This window comes from Nicotiana sylvestris, chromosome 7 (assembly GCF_000393655.2).
Source record: "Nicotiana sylvestris chromosome 7, ASM39365v2, whole genome shotgun sequence".
Lineage (NCBI taxonomy): Eukaryota > Viridiplantae > Streptophyta > Magnoliopsida > Solanales > Solanaceae > Nicotiana > Nicotiana sylvestris.
The window spans coordinates 160418492-160439739 of record NC_091063.1 but is presented as its reverse complement, the minus strand read 5'-3'; the positions used below and the strand labels follow the sequence as shown (position 1 = coordinate 160439739).

Genomic DNA, 21248 nt, shown 5'->3' with positions numbered 1-21248 from the left:
CCAGGTACCATTTCAGGAGTATATTCTACAGTATTCACCGCACCACTAGACTCTACTACGGCACAACCAACAATGCCTAGGCCATGCTTTGAACCGTTAGTTTTCACTTTTCAAGTACCACAATTTCAGCTAGACAAAGCTCATGTCACCCTAAACTCCTACCCTCAGCACCTGCAATACGAGTCTCCAGTGGAATAGGAAAGAATGGCAAGAAACCCCGAGCAAGAAGAAATGGCTCAAAAGATGAAAAGTCTCGAACGAAGTATTAAGAACATGCAAGGCCTGAGTGGCCAAAAGAATGTTTCATACTCTAATCTGTGCATGTTTCCTCATGTTCATTTTCCTGTTTGCTTTAAAATGCCAAAATTCGAAAAATACGACAGGCATGGAGACTTGATCGCTCATTTGAAAAGATATTGTAATCAGCTGAGAGGGGCAGGTGAAAAGGAAGAACTTTTGATGGCCTATTTCGGGGAGAGTTTGACGGGAATTGCATCAGAATGGTACATGGACCAGGACATCTCCCATTGGCATATGTGCGACGACTTGGCCCGAGATTTCATCAGGAAATTTTAATACAATGTTGATATAGCCCTAGATAGGAATTCCCTGAACAATTTCAAGAAGAAAACCGCGGAAATTTTCCATGAATATGCTATCAAGTGGCGTGATCAAGCAGCCAGAGTGAAGCCGCCTATAGATGAGACCGAAATGGTCAATGTTTTCTTGCAGGCCCAAGAGGCCGATTACTTTTAGAACATGATGACTTCCGTGGGAAAACCTTTTGCAGAGGCAATAAAAATCGGAGAAATGGTGGAAAATGTCCTGAAAACTGGTAGAATCATAAGTCAATCCGCTTTAAGAGCCACTTCCCAGGCCATCCAGAATGGCTCGGGAGGATTAGCAAATCAAAGAAGAGGGAAGAAGGAGCCATGATGGCTTCAAGTTCGAGAGGCTTTTGTCGATCCCGTCATCATTCTTACCCGCCTTCCAGAACCCCACAACACTACTACCCCCATCAAGATGCAACATATGTTGTGGCACCGCCTCCTTATGCGGTGATTAATGCTCAACCCTATATATGGTTACAACAACACTACAACCAAAACCGAGCTCCACCTCCAAGAAATAACCATCCTCACCAAGATCCATATAACCATCGTCCATCACAAAACAATTGCCAACATAATACATGCCCCCGTGAACCTCCCAGAAGAAACGACTTCATCCCTATTGGTGAGTCCTACTCTAACCTATTTCCGAAATTAATCCAAATGGGTCTATTGCAACCTCTGCCTCCAAACCGATAAAATTTGGAATCTCCATCATACCGTCCAGTACCAGGTGTGCCTATCATTCAGGGACAGAGGGTCATGATACGGAGGATTGTTGGACTCTCAAAAGGGCAGTTGAGAATTTGATAGAACAAAAACGAGTGGTGCTGAGGGACGAGGAAGTCCCCAATGTGACTAACAATCCATTACAGGCTCACAACAATGGGCCGGTCATTAGAATGATTTGTGATGATACATAGTTTGATCCAGCCTTGAAATCTATCATCGTCATTGCCAATTCAGAGGCAAAACCTAAAGCAGCGGCGAAACAAGCCAGAAATGAGAAGAAAATCACTTCAATTCCTCAAGTTGCAGAAAAAGCCGTGGAAACAAAAACTGGGGAAGCACCTGCTAAGGATACAATTCTCTATGTTCCTAGGGCCCTAAGGAAAGAACAACTCATGTTAAACACTCCCAGAAAATTTGAGCAAAGGAAAGTCACGCTGAATGTGCCAAAAGAGACTTATGTGGCGCAGGGGCCGGTAATTTTACCAAGGTTGACTGAGCCCATGGTTATTATCTGCGCACCACAAAGCCCTATGAGAGACCCCACTGCAGTCCCATAGAATTACAACAAAATAGTTGTTACTTACAAGGGGAAAGAGATAATGTAAGAGGTGAACGAAATGAATCAATCTGGGAAGTGCCACAACTCGGAAGAGTTAAAGAAATCAAAATTGAACAAGGAGAAACGGTTTCCACCCAAGAAGCCTGTGAGTGCTGAAGAAGCAGAAGAGTTTTTCCGAAAAATAAAAACTTCAGAATATGCCATAGTTGATCAACTCTGGAAAACTCCTTCCCAGGTTTTGCTTTTATCCCTGCTATTGAGCTCAAATGAACATCATAAGGTACTCTTGAAAACATTGAATGAGTCATATGTCCCGGTTGAAATTTCAGTCGAACAATTGGAGAGAATGGCTGAACGATTCTTCAAAGTCAACATGATTTCTTTTAGCCGCGATGATTTTCCCCCAGAGGGAGCCGCACACAATGAAGCACTTCACTTGACTGTCAAATGCGAAGGTTATTATGTGAAGAGGGTCATGCTAGATGGTGGATTCGGATCGACATTTGCCCTCTCTCAACGCTTCATAGGATGGAAATTGGAACAGAAAGAATTCAACCAAACAATGTCTGTGTGCGCGCTTTTGATGGAGTCAAGTGAGACACAATAAGGGAAATTGATTTGATTTTGACCATTGGCCCTGTGGATTTTGAAGTGACTTTCTAGGTTCTGGATATGGATACTTCATATAATTTTCTCCTAGGAAGACCATGGATTCATGCTGCAGGGGTTGTGCCCTCCACTCTCCGCCAAATGGCCAAGTTTGAACATGAAAACCAAGAAATTGTTGTCCACGGGGAGGATGAACAATCTATTTATAGGGACCCGTCAGTTCCGTGTCTCGAAGCTAGAGAAGAAAGTGAGCATATTGTTTATCAAGCCTTCGAAATTGTGGTCGCCGACCAATGTGAAGAAGGGGCCCCATTTCCTCAACCTTGCTTATCAAATGCATCGGTCATGGTCTCTAGTGAAATGATTAAACATAGGTACAAGCCGGGGAAAGGGCTCGGGGTATCTCTACAAGGCATCACAAAGCCCATTACTTCTACCACCAATGAGAAGTTCTTCGATGTAGGTTTCCAAGCTACAAATGCTGACATAAAATGGGCTGATGAGTGCAAGAGAAATGGGTGGGTCCTACCTTAGCCCATTCCGCATCTCGCCAAGTCATTTGTTAAACCCAAGTATGTATAAGAAGAGAAAGAAGAGGCCTTCACGGTCGATGAGATTGAGGATATTTGTAAAGCCATGAAACAAATGTTGTACGAGTCCCACATGGTCCAGTCGGGGGAAGGCCCGAGCACTGCTGAGGTGCCGTACATGGGACCAAATGCCAAGCTTCAGAATTGGAAGGCTACCCCATTCCCTGTCAGGTGACCTAGTAGTCCAGTCTTGCCATCTTTTCTACATTACAAGTTATTTCAGGGTGTAACTCGAATGTTTTTATTTTATTGTCTTTTGATTTCGGTGTAATCCCTCCTATCTTCAATTCAATGAAATGAAATCAATATTTCATCGTCAATGGATGTCTTATTTTCTTTATTCTAATTTTGATATTTTTATTATCTTCTTATTTTCAGTCTAGTAATGCGGACTTAAATAACATGACATGCTTGCGGACTTCATGCCCATATCCTAAAACGGTGTCTAATTGTGAAATAATAAATCAAGGAGCAAAATGCGATGAATATGAGGCTTTTAAGGAAATAAATCGAGAATTGGAAAAATTTGAGAATAAGCCTAAACCAAACTTAAATTAAATCAAGCCAGTTAATTTGGGTAGTCTGGAAGAGGCCCGAGAAACCATGATAAGCATTCGCGCCGATGAAAGAACTAGAGATGTATTGATCCAACTTTTGTTTGAATTCAACAACGTGTTTGCATGGTCCTATGATGATATGCCAGGACTGAGTGTTAATTTGATAGTGCATAAATTGCCAACTTATCCTGGTTATCCACCTGTCCAACAAAAGCAGAGAAAGTTTAAGACGGATATCAGTGATAAGATCAAAGAAGAAGTCACCAAACAATTGAAAGCTGGCATGATCCAAGTGGTCCGATAGACCAACTAGTTGGCTAATGTGGTCCCAGTGCCAAAGAAAGATGCGAAAACCCGAGTGTGTGTTGATTATCAGGATTTGAACAAGGCAAACCCCAAGGACAACTTCCCATTTCCAAACATCCACATTCTTGTCGACAACTGTGCCAAACATGAGATATAGTCTTTCATGGATTGTTATACTGGGTATCACCAGGTTCTGATGGATGAAGAAGATGTAGAAAAGATGGCTTTCACCACACCTTGGGGCACTTACTATTACAAGATCATGCCATTTGGTTTGAAAAATGCCGGGGCCACCTACATGAGATCTATGAATACCATCTTACATGACATGATGCACTAGGAAATTGAGGTGTATGTGGATGATGTGACCTTTAAATATAGAATGCAGGATGACCATGTGCGGGATTTGAGAAAGTTCTTTGAGCGTCGCAGGTATGACTTGAAATTGAACCCAGCTAAATGTGTATTTGGAGTTCCGTTTGGAAAACTTCTGGGGTTTATAGTCAGCCGGAGGGGTATCGAGTTAGATCCAACAAAGATAAAGTCTATTCGGGATTTTCCACCTCCGAAAACCAAGAAAGAGGTTATGAGACTGCTAGGAAGATTGAATTACATCAGCATGTTCATCACTCAGCTCACTACCACTTGTGAGTCCATATTCAAGCTATTAAAGAACGACGCAGTAATCAAATGGACATATGAGTGTCAAGAGGCTTTTGATAAAATCAAAGAATATCTGTCGGATTTGCCAGTGTTGGTTTCACCTAAGCCAGGAAGGCCTTTGTTCTTGTACTTGACAATCCTGGAAAATTCTTTTGGCTATGTCCTAGTGCAACATGATGCGACCGGGAAGAGAGAACAAGCCATATACTATCTGAGCAAGAAGTTCACTAGTTATGAAGCCAAGTACACTTTGTTGAAAAGAACTTGCTGAGCCCTAATTTGGGTCACCCAGAAGCTTAGACATTATATTTTGGCCTACACCACATATCTCATAGACAGAATGGATCCTCTGAAGTACATATTCCAAAAATCAATGCCCACAGGAAGGTTAGCAAAATGGCAAATCCTGCTCAATGAGTTTGACATTATCTATGTCACATGCACGACGATGAAAGCTCAAGCCTTGGAAGATAATCTAGCTGAGAACTCGGTTGATGATGAATACCAACCCCTAAGTACATACTTTCCAGACGAGGAAGTAAATTCAGTTGAAGTAATTCCAGAAGACACTAATGCTTGGAAAATGTTCTTTAATGGAGTTGTAAATGCAAAGGGTGTTAGGATTGGGGAAATTTTGATTTCGCCCACTAGTCAACACTATCCAGCCACAGTCCGGCTTCAGTTCATCTGTACGAACAACATTACCGAGTATGAAGCTTGCATCATGGGCATGAACATGGCAATTGATCGGGATGTTGAGAAATTATTAATCATGGGAGATTCTGACTTGTTATCCGGCAAGCTCAGGGTAAGTGGGAAACTCAAGATATCAAACTCATCCCGTATAGGCAACATGTGGAAGATCTCAACAAACGGTTAAAATTCGTCACATTTAGGTATATTCCTCTATTTCAAAATGAGTTAGCTGATGTACTAGCTACTTTGGCCTCAATATTGCCATATCCAGGCAATGTCCATATTGACCTGCTGGAAATCCAAATTCGAGAAAGGGATGATTATTAAAATACAATTGAAATTGAACCAAATGTTCAACCATAGTATCGTGATATCAAAAGGTTATTGAAAACAAAGGAATATCCCGAGCAAGTCAGTGGAGACCAAAAGAGAACCATTAGAAGGATTGCCAGCAGTTTCTTTTTGATCGGAGAAGACTTGTACAAAAGAACTCCAGATCTGAATCTTTTGAGGTGTGTAAATGCCCAAGAAGCTGAAAAGATCATGAACAAAGTGCATTCGGGAGTATGTGGGGCCCACATGAATGGATATATCCTTGCAAAGAAAATCCTATGGGCAGGTTATTACTGGATGACCATGAAAAAGGATTGCTTCAGTTTTGTCCGGAAGTGCCATCAATGTCAGATACATGGTGACCTGATTCATGCACCACCTTCAGAGTTGCATCCTCTGTTAGCACCTTGACCATTCGTTGCTTGGGGTATGGATGTCATTGGGCCAATATAACCAAAAAAATCAAATGGGCACAGATTCATCTTGGTTGCCATTGATTATTTCACAAAGTGGGTTGAAGCAGTCACTTTCAAAGCCATCACCAAGAAAGCGGTGGTGGACTTCGTACATTCCAACATTATTTGTCGTTTTGGTATTCCTAAAACTATCATTACAGACAATGCTGCAAATCTGAACAGCCACTTGATGAGGGAGGTATGCGAACAATTTAAGATTATGCATCGTCATTTTACCCCTTATTGGCCCAAAGCTAATGGCGTCATTGAAGCTGCAAACAAGAATATCAAGAAGATCCTCAAGAAAATAATTCAAAGTTCTAGACAGTGGTATAAAAAGTTGCCTTTTGCATTATTGGGATATCGCATAACCGTGCGCACATCAATTAGGGCCACGCCTTATTTATTGGTTTATGGAACTCAAGCCGTAATACTAGCAGAAGTGAAGATTCCCTCTCTTCGAATCATTGTTGAAGCCGAGATAGAGGATGATGAATTGGTCAAGACCTGGTTGGAACAATTAACTATAATTGATGAAAATAGAGCGGCCGTAGTTTGCCACGAGTATTTGTACCAACAGAGAATGGCCCGTGCCTACAACAAGAATATGCGGCCTAGAAACTTTGAAGTGGGACAACTCGTTCTGAGACATTTTCTCCCACATCACGAGGAAGCAAAAAGGAAAATTTGCTCCAAATTGGAAAGCTCCGTACATTATAAGAAAACTTTTGTCGAAAGGAGCATTGTATTTGGGAGATATCGAAGGAAATGATCTCGAAATAGCTGTCAATGTAGATGCGGTCAAAAGGTATTATGTTTGACCCTTTTACGCAATTTTAATGCTCTCTGTTTGGGATGATGAAGGATTTCATTCCCGCTATCCAAACACTACCAACCTTGCAAACCCTTTGAGTTGGTTCCCTTTTTTCTTTGATTACCCTCTTTTGAACCTGAAAGTTATGATTAAAAAATAATGAAAAGAAAGAAAACAAAAGAAATCAAAAAACAAAAGTTTATTGAACTACGTTTGACTTGATTCCAAAAGAATACGTAGGCAACTTCTCTCTGGGGTTCAGTCACACCAAAACAAAAATCCAAAATCCCCCAAAAGTGAAACTGGGGCAAATGCTATAATGTTTCAGCAATGGTTTCGCCTGAAAGGTTCAAAAGTTATAATTCAATCCAAATTATTTTTACCCAATTCCTTTTCAAGTCCTTCCAATCAATCGACGAGAATGTTCAAGAATTGGAGGATACAATTGCTTGGATATGATACAATCAAAATGAGAGAAATAAAATGAGAGAGTCTTATTGGTGAAAACGCTCAAGGGCACCGTAAGTCAATGGTAAGCAGAGAAATTGAAATGAGAGAGTCTTGTTAGTGAAAACTCGCAAAGAGCACTACAAGGTGATGGTGAGAAGAGAAATGAGAGAGGTTGGTGAAAACCCGCAAAAGACGCCACTGATCAAAAAGGGGAGCCTCACAGCCATTGGCATCGATAGAGTCCTGGAAAGGTTTCTCAATTTTGAAGTAAAGCCATGATGAATTTCTGAGACTTGGATGGTTTACACAGATCAAGCATCCAGTCCAAGAGGCATGTCATGTTCATTGAAGTTCGCATGTACTCAAAATAAGTCCTTCTTTCCTTTCCCCGAAAGGGACACTTCTTGTTTAAACTCATTCTCCATTCCATTATTTGTTTTTTTGAATCCCTTTCAGTTTAACTCTGTTCCGAAACTTAGAAAAAGAAGGGATGGAAAGACTGATTTCCAAGTTTCTTACTTGGTATAAACCAATATGCAAAAGGCACCCAGCCTCGGCAGGGGCATCAAGTCGGCTTTGACTAGCTATGATGGCCGATGTTTCAAAATCAAGAACTCCTGAAAAGAAAGGAATCAAAGTCAAATGCCTACAAAGGCAAAATAAAGTTGAAAGGTTAAGTCCTACGTGACTAACCGTCATGGCAAAGTCTGGAAAAGCCAGAGGTTTTTCGGGGTCAGAAATGCAATCAGTATTCAGGAAATAACCAGTTGCAGTTGAAAAGGCCGAGATCAAATAACCGAAACATTGCAGGCCACAAAACCAACCATTGTTTCAAACTAACAAATTGTTCTTTATTTGAAAAAAAGGAAATGGGTGAAATCCAAAAGCAACCTTGCAAGAAGCAGGTGCAACCAAAAATAAACTGCGCAAGGGTTAGTAACAGCTTTGCAGCAACAACTCTAAAAAGGGAAGTCTCCTCCAAAATTCTTTCCCGCATTTACTCATTCTCTGAAATAAAAAAAAATGATGATGAAAATGAAAAAAAAGGAAGAAAGAGTTCAAAATCATGGTAGTATAGGGTCTCCAATCCCTAGTTGCATTTTCCCACATAGGGTCTCCACTCCTGAGTTGGTGATTTTTAGACATAGGGTCTCCACTCCCTAGTCATTTTTCCAACATAGGGTCTCCATTCCCTAGTTGATAATTTTTAGATATAGGGTCTCCACTCCCTAGTCATTTTTCCAACATAAGGTCTCCACTCCCTAGTTGATGTTTATTTTAGACATAGGGTCTCCACTCCCTAGTCGCTTTTTCAACATAGGGTTTCCACTCCCTAGTTGATGATTTTTAGACATAAGGTCTCCACTCCCTAGTCGCCTTTCCAACATAGTGTCTCCGCTCCCTAGTTGATAATTTTTAGACATAGGGTCTCCACTCCCTAGTTGATGATTTTTAGACATAGGGTCTCCACTCCATAGTCGTCTTTCCAACATAGGGTCTCCACTCCCTAGTTGATGATTTTTAAACATAGGGTCTCCACTCCCTAATCTCTATTTTCCAAGGGTACACATTCCCGACCTTTTGTTTGCTTTCAATAATGAAGTAGTATAGAGTTTTATTACAAATAATTCACGAAATTTTCCTAGTGAAAACAGGGGCAGGAAAAATTCGTTTGTTCAGCTTGTTTTGGTGTCTGAGCAGGTTTTACCTCGAGGCACAGGGTTCAGGATGACTAAAAGAAGAAGTCACAATTCAGAATAAAAAAAAAATAAAAAAAGTGAACTCAAAATGCAGAAGCGGAAAAAAGATGTGGACTTGCTCAAGACATGATTGAAATCACAAGCTCTGCATGTCCCGCCTCGATCCGAAAAGCTGAAAAAGAATGAACCAGCACCTGCAGCTCACAAGCATCAAGATCCAGATCAGAGTCTGCATGAAGAACCATCTAAGACTCAAGATCAAGTTTCAGAAGACTCATAGATATGAATCTTGTAACTCGTAGCTAATAGGCTTAGTTAGTCCTTTTTATTTTGACTTTGGTGTAATAAGGAGCTCAGCAAGCAGTAACAACAACAACAACAACAACAACAGTGAAATCATAGCTTCTCGGTAGTTCTAGCTACCAAAACTTCCAGAACTATACCGACATGATTCATTTATAGCCAAGGATATGTAGGCAACCTCTGAAGCAAAGTTCGGTCAAATATTTTCAAAAATGCTTCCCATGGAGTATCAAACGGGCAAAAATTATTCATAATTGCTCACTTTATCTTTGCCCAAAAACTCTTCATGTTTTCGAGCAAAGAAGGGCAGGTGTGAGCACCGAATTTTGCCCTAATGAAAATTACTCCTAAAAATATTCCAAAATAGTTTTTTAATTATTACATAGAATTGTAGGAATTTTTCTTTACTTTTATCCAATTTGTTTTGAATTAATTTTACATTGTTAATGCATATTTTGAAGTGTTTTAAACCATAAGAAATCATTAAAAATATTTAATTTTTTATCTCATAGCATTTTAGACCTTAATTGCATTTAGGATTTAATTACATTAATTAAATTCATTATCAAACGAAAATTACAAAAAAAATGCATAGTAATTTTTACATTTTATATTTGGGTTTAAAACTAATAATTTTTATTAGTTTACATTGGTAAGATAATTAATTAGCTAATTGATAGAAAATAATAGTAAGTAGGTTAATTTTGCAAAATAGGCTTAATTTAGAATATGGAGTTGAAATGGCTTCTTGAAACTTGAATAATTTGAAAGAAAGAAAGGAAAAGGGGCTATTTTGAAGCTCAAAACCGGACTGGTCCAGCTCTGAACGACCCATTTAGTTTAAATCCCCAGTCCATTTTAAAGACCCAACCCGCCTAGCCCAATCTTCCCTTTTCATTAAAAACCCCTTTTCTGTTAACCCTAGAGGACGAACAATCAGACCCCCTCCCTTAAGTAAAACCTAGCGGCGCTCTCTCTCCATCTTCAACAAGTGACGGACGCCCCCTTAAAAAAGAATTAACAGTAGAAGAACGGAGACCCCCTCCCTCTCCTTCTTCTTTCTTCTCCTCTAACCTATCTTGGTACACGCTCTTCAATAGCGGGTTGAAGAAGCTTTCGAAAAAGAAAAAAAAGAAGAGAAAATCCCAAAGTCGGATCCGAAAAGCTAAAAAAGAGGAGCTTCTGAAAATCTGGGCTTCTAATAGCCTGTTTGGCCAAGCTTCTTTTTGGCCAAAAGTGTTTTTTTTTTTTTTACCAAAAGCACTTTTGGCCAAAAATTGAGGTGTTTGGCCAAGCTTTTAGAAGGAAAAAAATGTTTTTTGAGGAGAAACAAAAGCAGTTCTGGAGAAGTAGAAAAAAGTAGCTTATCTCCAAAAGCACTTTTTTGAGAAGCACTTTTGAGAAAAATACACTCAGAAACAGTTTTTTAAAGTTTGGCCAAACACTAATTGCTGTTCAGAAGTGATTTTCAAACTAATTGGCCAAACACAAACTGTACTTTTGAGAAAAGCACTTTTGAAAAAAAGCACTTCTCAAAATAAGCTGATTTTTGCAGCTTGGCCAAACGAGCTATAAGTGTCTCTCAGAGTCAAAATTAGTGCTGCTCAATGTTGAAGTTGTTGTATCTGCGTGTCTGATTTCTCTCCGATTTTCTGACCTCTGTTTGGGTTTATTTCCTTCTCCATGTTCAAAGTTTAAGGTAAGTGTTCTTATAGATTTCTAAATGTACTGAGTTGTATGATTATATAGTTTCTTCTTTCTTGGTTCTGAAAATTAAGTTGCATTCCTAAAATCATGTTTTTTTACTTCAGATCTGTTTGTTAGTAAATTTATTCGAGATCTGATTCGATCAAATTTGAAATATGGACATCTTTGGATTTTTAAGTCATTGAAGATTCTACACATTTGCTTAATAATTGCTTAAATGTTTAGGAATTGGACTCCTCCCTTTTATTTGGTGGTTGAACTATAAAGATACAATGTAATAGTTGGAACACGACATTTAAAATGATGTTATTCTGCTCATAAATGTCATTAGTGCACCTAATTGTTTACCCATGTTTAATTAAGAGAAGGATATATGCTATTTCTAGTTAATACTTTGGACTTAATTATTCATGCCTTAATTAGTATTATAGAGATATTAATTCCAAGACAATTGAGTTGTTATAGAATTAGTTGAATGCAAATTGTGGAATTCTGGTTGTTAACGTGATGCTAATAGGATTGGTTTGGGTTTTGTACCATTGTTTGTCATTCTGGGAAGACGAAGAGGTGGCTTTAATTTTGGAAGAAACATGTCAATGTGTAGGTAACAGAATTGGGCCAACTTTAAAACCCCCTTAATGTTGGCCCGTTGATTACTTGTGCTATGCATAATCGTGTCAATTGCAACAATAGTTAAGTGATAATACTTCCTCACAATAACTCCATACATTATAACATTCACAATTAAATCTCAAAGTTATGATTTGAACAATCCACTCGTTAGATATGGTTTAGGCGCGATTAATAATAAATTATCATGGCCATGAATACGGTTTCTTTGGCATAGTCACCAGTAAATCCCAATTTGAGTATGCGTTTCACGTGACTCGACCATCACTTCAAATAATAATAAAATAAACATATTGTAAATTGTGGGTGCGTTTCACATGACGCGATTCACAATGTGTACTAAAAACAAACGAGCGCGCGACACCGCGACTTGTTCAAACAACTTCCATAAATACTAAAAGTGGTTAAAAAATAAAAAATGCACAATAGGTTCTAAGTATGTAATAAATGAGATACTTAGGCTAATTATTAATAGTTAAGCGACCGTGCTAAAATCACGGAATTCGGGAGTGCCTCACACCTTCTCCCGAGTTAACAGAATTTCTTACCCGTCTTCTATGTTCGCGGACCAAAAATAGAGGCAATTTTCTCGATTTGGGATTTAAAATAAACCGGTGACTTGAAACACCATAATAATTATCCCAAGTGGCGACTCTGAAACTAAATAAATAATCCTATTTCGAATAATGCCACTTTAATCGGAAAAACTCCCTATCCCCTGTCGCGCCCCCTTTTTCTTGCGAAATCGGATTTATGACATTTGGAGGGACAACCTATTCCTTTTGGGAACTGAGTTTGCATTTGAAGAGTCGCCACCTAATGATTAAGGTGTATTAGGACACCAATGGGGTTTGATTTGAATAACCAGAGATAGGGTAAGGGCTTGAAATTATTCTAAGGGGAAGGTGTTAGGCACCCCTCAGAATCCACTAGTGTGGTTCCCCGCCAGACATTTATTGTGAATTCGGGTGCAATTAACATATAAGCAAATAAGGCTCAAATAAGAGGGGATTTCAATACATAATGGTTTGAAAGTAAACAAATTTGAAAGAACGATCAAAGAGCTGATTTTTTAAATAAAGAGTTACAATGCTAAAAAAAGAATAAAGAATAAAGGGGGGTCCTAGGTTTATTAAAAATATGAATCACCCCACACAATGTCCGGTAATCACTCCTCAATGAGGGGCTACACGTGACATTATCGCGTGGTCATCATATCTACCCTTCCCACCCCGTTAAGGTATTAAAGCGCGGATTTGTCGCGATTACTTGTTGTATGCTATTACACGTCCCATTCCTATCAGTCCTGGAGGCATTTAGGACTACTAATCCTAAAAGGGAAGGATATTAGGTTTAGTTGAAGTCTCAAAGGTAAAAACTCTAAGACGACATACAAAAAACATATACTGCATATTAAAGGGAAAACACATAAGCATATAGGCTCAAATATACCTCCTCAAACAAAACACATAAAATAGCATGTCTTATACATACTGCGTAGGACTGATTTAAAATACTGAAGATGAGGGAGATTAATTATTGAGGCAGATTAGTTTATTACATAACTTATATAAGAAGTCTGAATCAGGCCTGCCTACTGGTTGTAGCGATTAACAAAGCGGATTCAATTTGCGGTTATTACTCTAAGGCTTGCCTAAATGTTTAGGCGGGGTCCTATAGCCATGCTTGCTAAACCTTGTTAAGCGAGGAAATTAGGTTATTAAAAGAGGTTCAAAATGTACAAAATTAAAAATTAAACCGGTTACAGGTTCTGCAGGCGATATTATCTACTATTACTGATTTTATTTCCTAGGAGCATGAAATCTAACATTGATTGTGAATAAAACGAATCAAATTTATTTTAGAAACCCCTATAGGCATGATTTCTATATGTAGTGAATATGTAGAATTTAAACCACCCTATAGTCATGGTTTCTAGGTGAACTTTTGAATATGCAGAATTAAAAAGTACCCTATAGGCATGTTTTCTAAATAAAGTTTGCATATGCAGAATTTAAAACACCCTATAGGCATGTTTTCTAAATGAAGTTTGAATATGCAGAATTTAAAATGTCCTATAGGCATATTTTCTACCCTTGCATGCATATTATCCAACCCTTTTTACTAGCCAGCCCCAAATATTTATTACAACTTATTACAAACCAGAATAATAAATTACATCAGAAAAGTACAAAGAAAAGTACAACCAGAGGAAGCCTGATTCTTGACCTCCTCTTTGAGTTATGAGATAAACCAACTCAAAGACCATTGATCCAAAGCCTTTCTTCAGATTTGAGTGTGTCGGAGTTCCCTAAGGGCTTCAATAGGACCCCAGGCAGTGCTCACACCCAAGTTTCATAACCAGAATAGGGACAAGTGCAGTGTGGAAGTGCCAGCCCTCATGTGTCCGAGTTCAGAGAGAGCTCATGGGTCCCAAGGCAAGGCTCACAAGAGGGTGGCAGAACTTAAGTCTAAGAGAGAGTGGAAGTGCAGAAACAGAGCTTTACGGACTAAGCAAGGAAAGAGGTGCTGGGAAACAGTTACAGAGTTGATAACTTCACACAAAAAGGGTTTAAGGGTTGAGAATTTATTGCAAAAAGCCTATGTACTTAGGCAAGGGTCAGCTTTAGGTATGCACAATAATAGAAGATGTTGGCATGCCTATAAGCCTACCAGAACACACAACATCAGAGAGGCATAGAGGTTATGATCCCAAGGGATCAAGTTCGAGTTATGGACAACAATGTTCTATACTGCCATGCCTCAAACAAACCATAAGTATCAAACACATTGGGGTAGGGGTTTAGGTTCATAATACATAGATTCAGAATAAGAAGAAAGAAATTACAGCATGCTAAAATAAAGTACTGAATTAAATACAAGCAGTAGGCAGACAAGAATGCAAGAACATTAAGTAACCATGTTGTTGTTGATGCTGAAAACTTAATTAGGACATACCAGTTCAAAGAAGCAAAACGTAGTAAAGAAAGGTAGCAGGATTTTTGAAATATAGCTTTGACTTTCAGCCAGCTAAATAGGCCACAATAGAAGTAGTGAAGCAAGAGAGAATGTTTTGAGTGTAAGTGAGTTCAGAACAAAGAGTGTTCGTGTGTTTGTGCTAATGAAAGAGCAAGGTACTTATAGTTTGAAAACAGGTAGAAAATAAGGCAAGAATCATAGTTTAGCAGTAATTATGGAACTATGTACTAATTAAAATCAAATCAGTATAAGTTCTTCCTTTAATTAAAGAGTTAAATTTAAACGATAATAGGCATAAAATATTTAAGGAAAGAAATCAAGTAGAGCATCATGGGCAGAATAGACAATTAGGGGTAAGTACATAGAGGTTCAATTAAGGGAACAACTAATGAAGAATCCTTGAAATACTCGGTTAATCCAAATAAGGTAAGAAGACAAAATAAAGTTGCAGAATATGGAGATAATCAAAAATCAGTACATAGTAAATTAGGGAATCAAGGATTTCGAAATCACTGATTTAAAGAGAGTAACATGGGTTCCCATGAGTAAGCAAATAAACCAAGTTAAAATAGGAGAATCAAAAGTCTAAGGAAAGTTTTCAAATCAAGCCCAGAAACAAGGAGCTCAGAGTCAATCAAAGAGAGAACCATGAGTCCTGTTTTAGCATATAAATAGAGTGCACAAAACATTAGGCATGTGAGACTAAACTATGGAAAAGAGAAGCAACATGCAATAACAATCACAAAGTTAGTAGACAGTGAACTATCGAAACATGGTAGCCACATAGGTCAACTTCATTAGCTTAGTAATAGAGAAAAGAGAGAGTATCAGAAGCATGCAAAAGGGTCAAGTAAAAAAAAGCCCTTTCTGAAAAGTATAGTCTAGTTTCAATGATTGCAAGAAACCAAATCACATAAAGAAACAGATGCTGAAACAAGAGGATTTCGAATCCAATCGAGCAATTTCAAACAGGTGAAACAGCTTCAGAAGCTCGAATAGCCCCCAAAGAAATTAGGGTTTTGAAACCAATCGAATTCAGAGATGATGAACGAGTAAATCACACAGCAAATGGTCTCAGAACTCGAATGAACCCAAAATTTTAGGGTTTTTACCACCAATCGAGTCTAGAGATGAAAAACAAATAAATCGAACAAATACTAACAAAAATAGAATCGGAAACCTCAAAAGGAGTTAAGGCCCTTAACAAGCAAACTCAAGTAGAAGAATGGCATAAGGAAACACAGCAAAACATGTTAAACAACTTAACAGAAAACCTAATCGGAAAGGATAAAGGTTTTGAAGGTAGAGTCTTAGAAGAAACTTTGAGGAAAAATATTTAAAAGTTTAGAGCAAACATATATCTCAAAAACAGATCTAAAAGAAATCGGAAGAACCTTAAAGGTTAGGGTTTCAGAAGAACCCCAAATGGAAATGTTTTCACGCCATAGCTGGCCGGGGGAAGATCAGAGATGACCGGAGAACAACCATAAACTGAAATCGACCCAGGTTTGAACCAAGTTCTTTCACGATCTGGCCTTGAAACCATAATAATCGGGCACATAGAGGCCAAAGGAGGTGGATACAGGCCTCCAATGATCTTGGAAGCCATGGATTTAGGAGATTTTCGGGTGGTAGTTGAGGGCGGCGGCTAGGGTTTGAGAGACGATTGAGAGAGAAGGGGGATTCAGAGGCGGCTGTAGGTAAGAAATGGTTAGGGTTTGGGGGTAGTTGGGAATTAATTTAGGAAAGGGTTAATGTGAGCCTTTGATCTAAGAGATCAAGGGCTAGGATTAAACGAGAATTCGGGCAGGTTGTTTAAAAGGGTCATGGGTCGGTTTGAATGGGAATTGGGTCGGGGTAAAATTGGGTTTAAATTGAATTCAATTGGGGTATGAATTAGGGCTATAATCGAAATAAAATTGGGCTAATATTTAAATAGCCACTTTTCCCTATTTGATTTATAAAAAATAGTAAAATAATTTCTGGAAATAAATTAAAGGTACTAAAATGACTAATAGTACATAGTTATCAAATTAAAATACTGAACTTGATTTTTATAAATATAAACGTAATTAAATCCAAAAGAGGCTAATATTGTAATTATATACAATTTAGCTTTAAAAATACTAGATAAATTTGTAAAAATATGTAAAAATTAGATTAGATATATTTTAGCATAAATATGAAAATACAATAAATGAGTCACCAAAATGATAATTTTGGGAATAATTATTGGGTTTTTCTGGATAAAATAGAGCAATAAATTGATTTAAAAAATCTTTAAAATTAAGAAAAAATAATAAAATATTTGGACATGCTTATATATGCATACATATGTTATTTGAAAGTATTTTGCATGTTAAAAATATACAAGGAAAAATTGGGTATCAACATCCCTTCGGGAAAAAGGAGGTGTGACAGCTCCGAAAACGCCTTTTAAAACACTAATTGTAACAACAAAACTTCCAATATCTACTTATCTTTCGGGAGTATATTTATGCACTTGATCATGATTAGTAGGGGTGTCAATGGTACGATTCGACCGGTTATTTTTAAAAAATTATACCATACCAATTTTTCAGTTATTTTACTGTATATAACCAAAATTAAACTTTCTAAAACCATCCATGTCATCTCGGTTTCTCTTCCGTATCGGTACGGTTCGGTAATTTTTCGGTAAACTTTTTGAAAGTGTCATTTAAGAATGCACTGTTATTGGAATGTCCCTATTTATTGTCTAAAATAGTAACAAGCTTTAATATAATGCATACAGTATACAATTCTCATAACCATATAAGATTGATATGGTTCTAGACTGCTCATAGCCACGAGAACTGATGCAAAATTTACCATGCTATTGTACATAACTTATGATCAAGAAAAATTGAATTTATCCGTAAAAACTGCACATTACATAATCTAAAGTATGTATGAAAGATGGTGCTCTAAAAAATGTGACAAATTCCAGCCACAAAACTCAAAGTAAAACTTATATGAACAACAGCTGCAAATGTTTCTTTTTGAAAATTTAATAAAGTTTTTGCATAGTCATATCGATAAAAGTATCCTTGAAAAAAGTTGCACCTGAGTATGTGATCAGGCTAATTTCCATGTGAAATGGAACTTACTTGACCATCAAAGTTTCTATGGTGTCATTCACCTTAAGAGACTTCATAATACCTACGACATATATAAATATAATAGAAAAAGTTGTCTGCACCATGAAACAAAGCTTCTATTTGTTTCTTCTATAAAATACTTTAGCATTAAGACTATCAAAAAACTATATAAATTAATGGAACTAAGAACTAAGAAGTGATTTAGCAAGAATCAAGGCAGTAAACACACCACATCATGGATTTTGAAAACATCGTCTTCCTTCTATATCTGTAAATAGCAAGAAAATCAAGCTAAGCTATATTATTTGATGAAGAAGGAATATTTTATGAAAAACTAACAAAATAATTATTTTACCAGTGAACCTTGGACCTAAACTATTCGTCAATATTAGTAATGTTGACTGCTGCAGAATTTAGACAATCTGTAAAATATAAGACAAACAAAATTGGATTAATAAACATCAACGTTTCACATAAAAATAAAAAAAATCAAATTAATAAAAGATTCTATTACCTTCTTCAATCTCCTCAATCTTCTCAATATTATCCAGTGATTCACGTAAATCAATAGGAGTAGACCGCAACCAATTTTGTGCACAGATAAGAGCTTCCACTGTTTTAGGAATTAGAGAACTCCTAAATGAATCAATTACACGACCACCGGTGCTAAAGGCCTGTTCACTAGATACAGTAGACACTGGAATGGCTAAAACATCCTTGGCCAACTTTGAGAGAATATGATATTTAGTTATATTTCCTTTCCACCAAGCCAGGAGATCAAATTCAGGTTTCTTTTCTATCAGTTCATCATTTAAGTATTTGCTTATCTCTGATGCATTCTCTGTTTTCTTTAATGATTCCATGCGTTTTGAGAATTATGAATCAAGAAAGTCTAAACTTTTATCACATTCATCAATATCCATGCCATGAGAAATTTCTTTAGATGTTACATCTCCAACTTTTTCTTGTTCATCTGGATATAATCTCTTATACTCATGATACAACTCATCCAAAGATTCGGCAACACTAGTAGTCCTCAATTTTGTTAAGATATTATCATGGCCATATATCTCACCAAAACAAAATTCCACTTAATCTAACTTGTAACGTGGATCCAAAACAATAGCAACAAACAACAGGTAATTAGTCTTATTATTAAAAGACCAATATTTATCAAATTTCTCCATCATTCTCAATGCCATGCTTCTCATGTCATCATCCTCATGAACAGAAAGAGACCCAATTGTAGAATGAATAGCAACCAGTTCACGAAAAATTGTATTAGAAGTAGTATATAATGAACCAAAAAACTTTAATGTCACACTATAAAATAATTTTAGAAATTTCGCAAAGCATCTTGCCGCTTGAAAATCTTCATGCCTAGGAGGACCAATGGTTTTTGATCTCTTTTTTTCTTATTCACGTACTTCTTTTTCCCATTTTTCGCTTCTTCACAAGAATTACCAACATCATTGATCTTTAAAATTCCAATAGTTTTTTTTATCCTTTTCCTTGTTATATTTTGCATCTTTCTTTTCATCTGCCAATCCATTATAACCTCCATCAAAGTACTTTTTATAACTTGGATCATCTAATTCCATCCTTACAAAAGCTTTCTCAAATTTCTCAACATGTTCCAACATCTTATATGTGGAATTCCATCTCGTATCAACATCAAGACAAACAAGATGTTTATAAGAAATCTTCTCTTTTTCTACACATTTCTTGAATAAACTATACTTAGCAGGAGAAGATCGCACATATCTAATTGCATTTCGAATTCGAATTATGGCCTTATCTTGCTCAGCTAAGCCTTCTTTCACAATTAAATTAACAATGTGGGCAGCACATCTAATATGCATGTATTTATTTTCTAAAATTGAATCTTTCCACTTTACACACTTCATCAAGTAATCAATACAAGTATCGTTTGAGCTTGCATTATCTACTGTCACTGTGAAAACACTTTCAATTCCCCAATTAATTAGACATTCCTCAATAGAACTGCCAGTAATCCGTCCTGCATGGCTCTCAATGAGCTGAAAGTTTAAAATTTTCTTTTGGTACAACCAATCATTGTCAATCCAATGTGCTTTAAGACACATATAATTAAGATTTTGAATTGATGTCCAAGTGTCTGTGGTAAGGCACAAACGATGCTTTTCAATTAATTTTTTCAATTTGACTTTCTCTTTTACGTAAAGCTCCAAACAATCTCTTACAATTGTATTTCTTGAAGGGATTATGAATCTAGGTTCAAGTGCTTTACTGTATCTTTGAAAACCTTCCCCTTCTACAATCTTAAAGGGCAACTCATCAATAATAATTATCGCAGCCAATGCGTTTCTAACTTCTTCTATGTTAAGGTGGTTTTGATTTGCTAGTTTCTTTACCATCACCCTTTTCACCTTTGGTGGTGAAATCAGTTATAGATTTTTGATTTTTCTCTCTTTTATAAGGATATAATTTACACCAATCCATATGGCTCCACATGCCTGAAGTGCCATTTCTCCCTGAAGCAACAAGTTCTTTTTTACAATAATTACATGTAGATTTAACTGGTTCACTTTCTTCTATCTTAGTAAAATGATACCAAACCTCTGACCCTTGATCACTATTTTTCTTTTGAGGAGCTTTTTGGTTAGTTATTTTTCGTTTTTGAGGTGATTGAGGAGGTATACCTGTCTTTGGTTCTGTTTTAATATCCTCTGTTCTTCCCTGATTATGTCCATTAGCTTGAAAACTTTGACTCTTGCCCATAGCATTTGATTGATCCATGAATATAACCTGTTAAAACAAATAAAAATGAAAATCATTAGTGATTAAAGAAAGACAAAAATATTTGGTAATTCTCGATGAATAGCTGAAATAAGAAAAAATCAAAAAAAACTGTTTATTATGAAGAATGTATTAAATGAATACTGAAAATATGAATGTTAAATTTAATGTTTTTGAATTATGTGATATCACATTCTTGCTTAATTATTTGGCACAAACATCTTTCTAGGTATTATATGAACATAGTGAACTGTCAGAGCATACAGATACTATGATTCAATGTATTAATATTTGCTGGAAACAAGATGTTATATGCCTTATCAAATTTGGCTTTATTTATCAATTGTACTTTTTCTAAGTTGTAGTTTACCATCATATATAAAGAAAACTAAGAGAATAGTTTACTATCATGTATGCTTCCAAAAAAAAAACTACAAGAATAGCTTCAATATCAAATTGGGAAAAGAAGAATAGAAAATATACCTTAGTGTGTGCCGTGTGGAACGTGGGGGTTGAAAGTTCTTTTGTTTCAATAGCAGGCAGCAGTCAATGGAGAAACTCAAATAATAGGGCAGCAGTCAATGTATAAAATATATTTATTGTCAATAGTAATAGGTTAAAGGTAAATTTGACGTATGGGTATCTTAGTTAATTATT

The 21248-nt window shown here is 36.9% G+C and overlaps 1 protein-coding gene across 1 annotated transcript; it reads left to right on the top strand.

Moving 5' to 3' along the window:
* Window positions 1–4967: 4967 nt before the first annotated feature.
* Window positions 4968–6883, top strand: LOC104220698 (uncharacterized). The gene is made up of 3 exons (XM_070152541.1): window positions 4968–5435; window positions 5687–5835; window positions 6133–6883. The coding sequence occupies exons 1-3, from the start codon at window positions 4968–4970 to the stop codon at window positions 6881–6883; spliced, it is 1368 nt and encodes a 455-aa protein (XP_070008642.1).
* Window positions 6884–21248: the final 14365 nt, after the last annotated feature.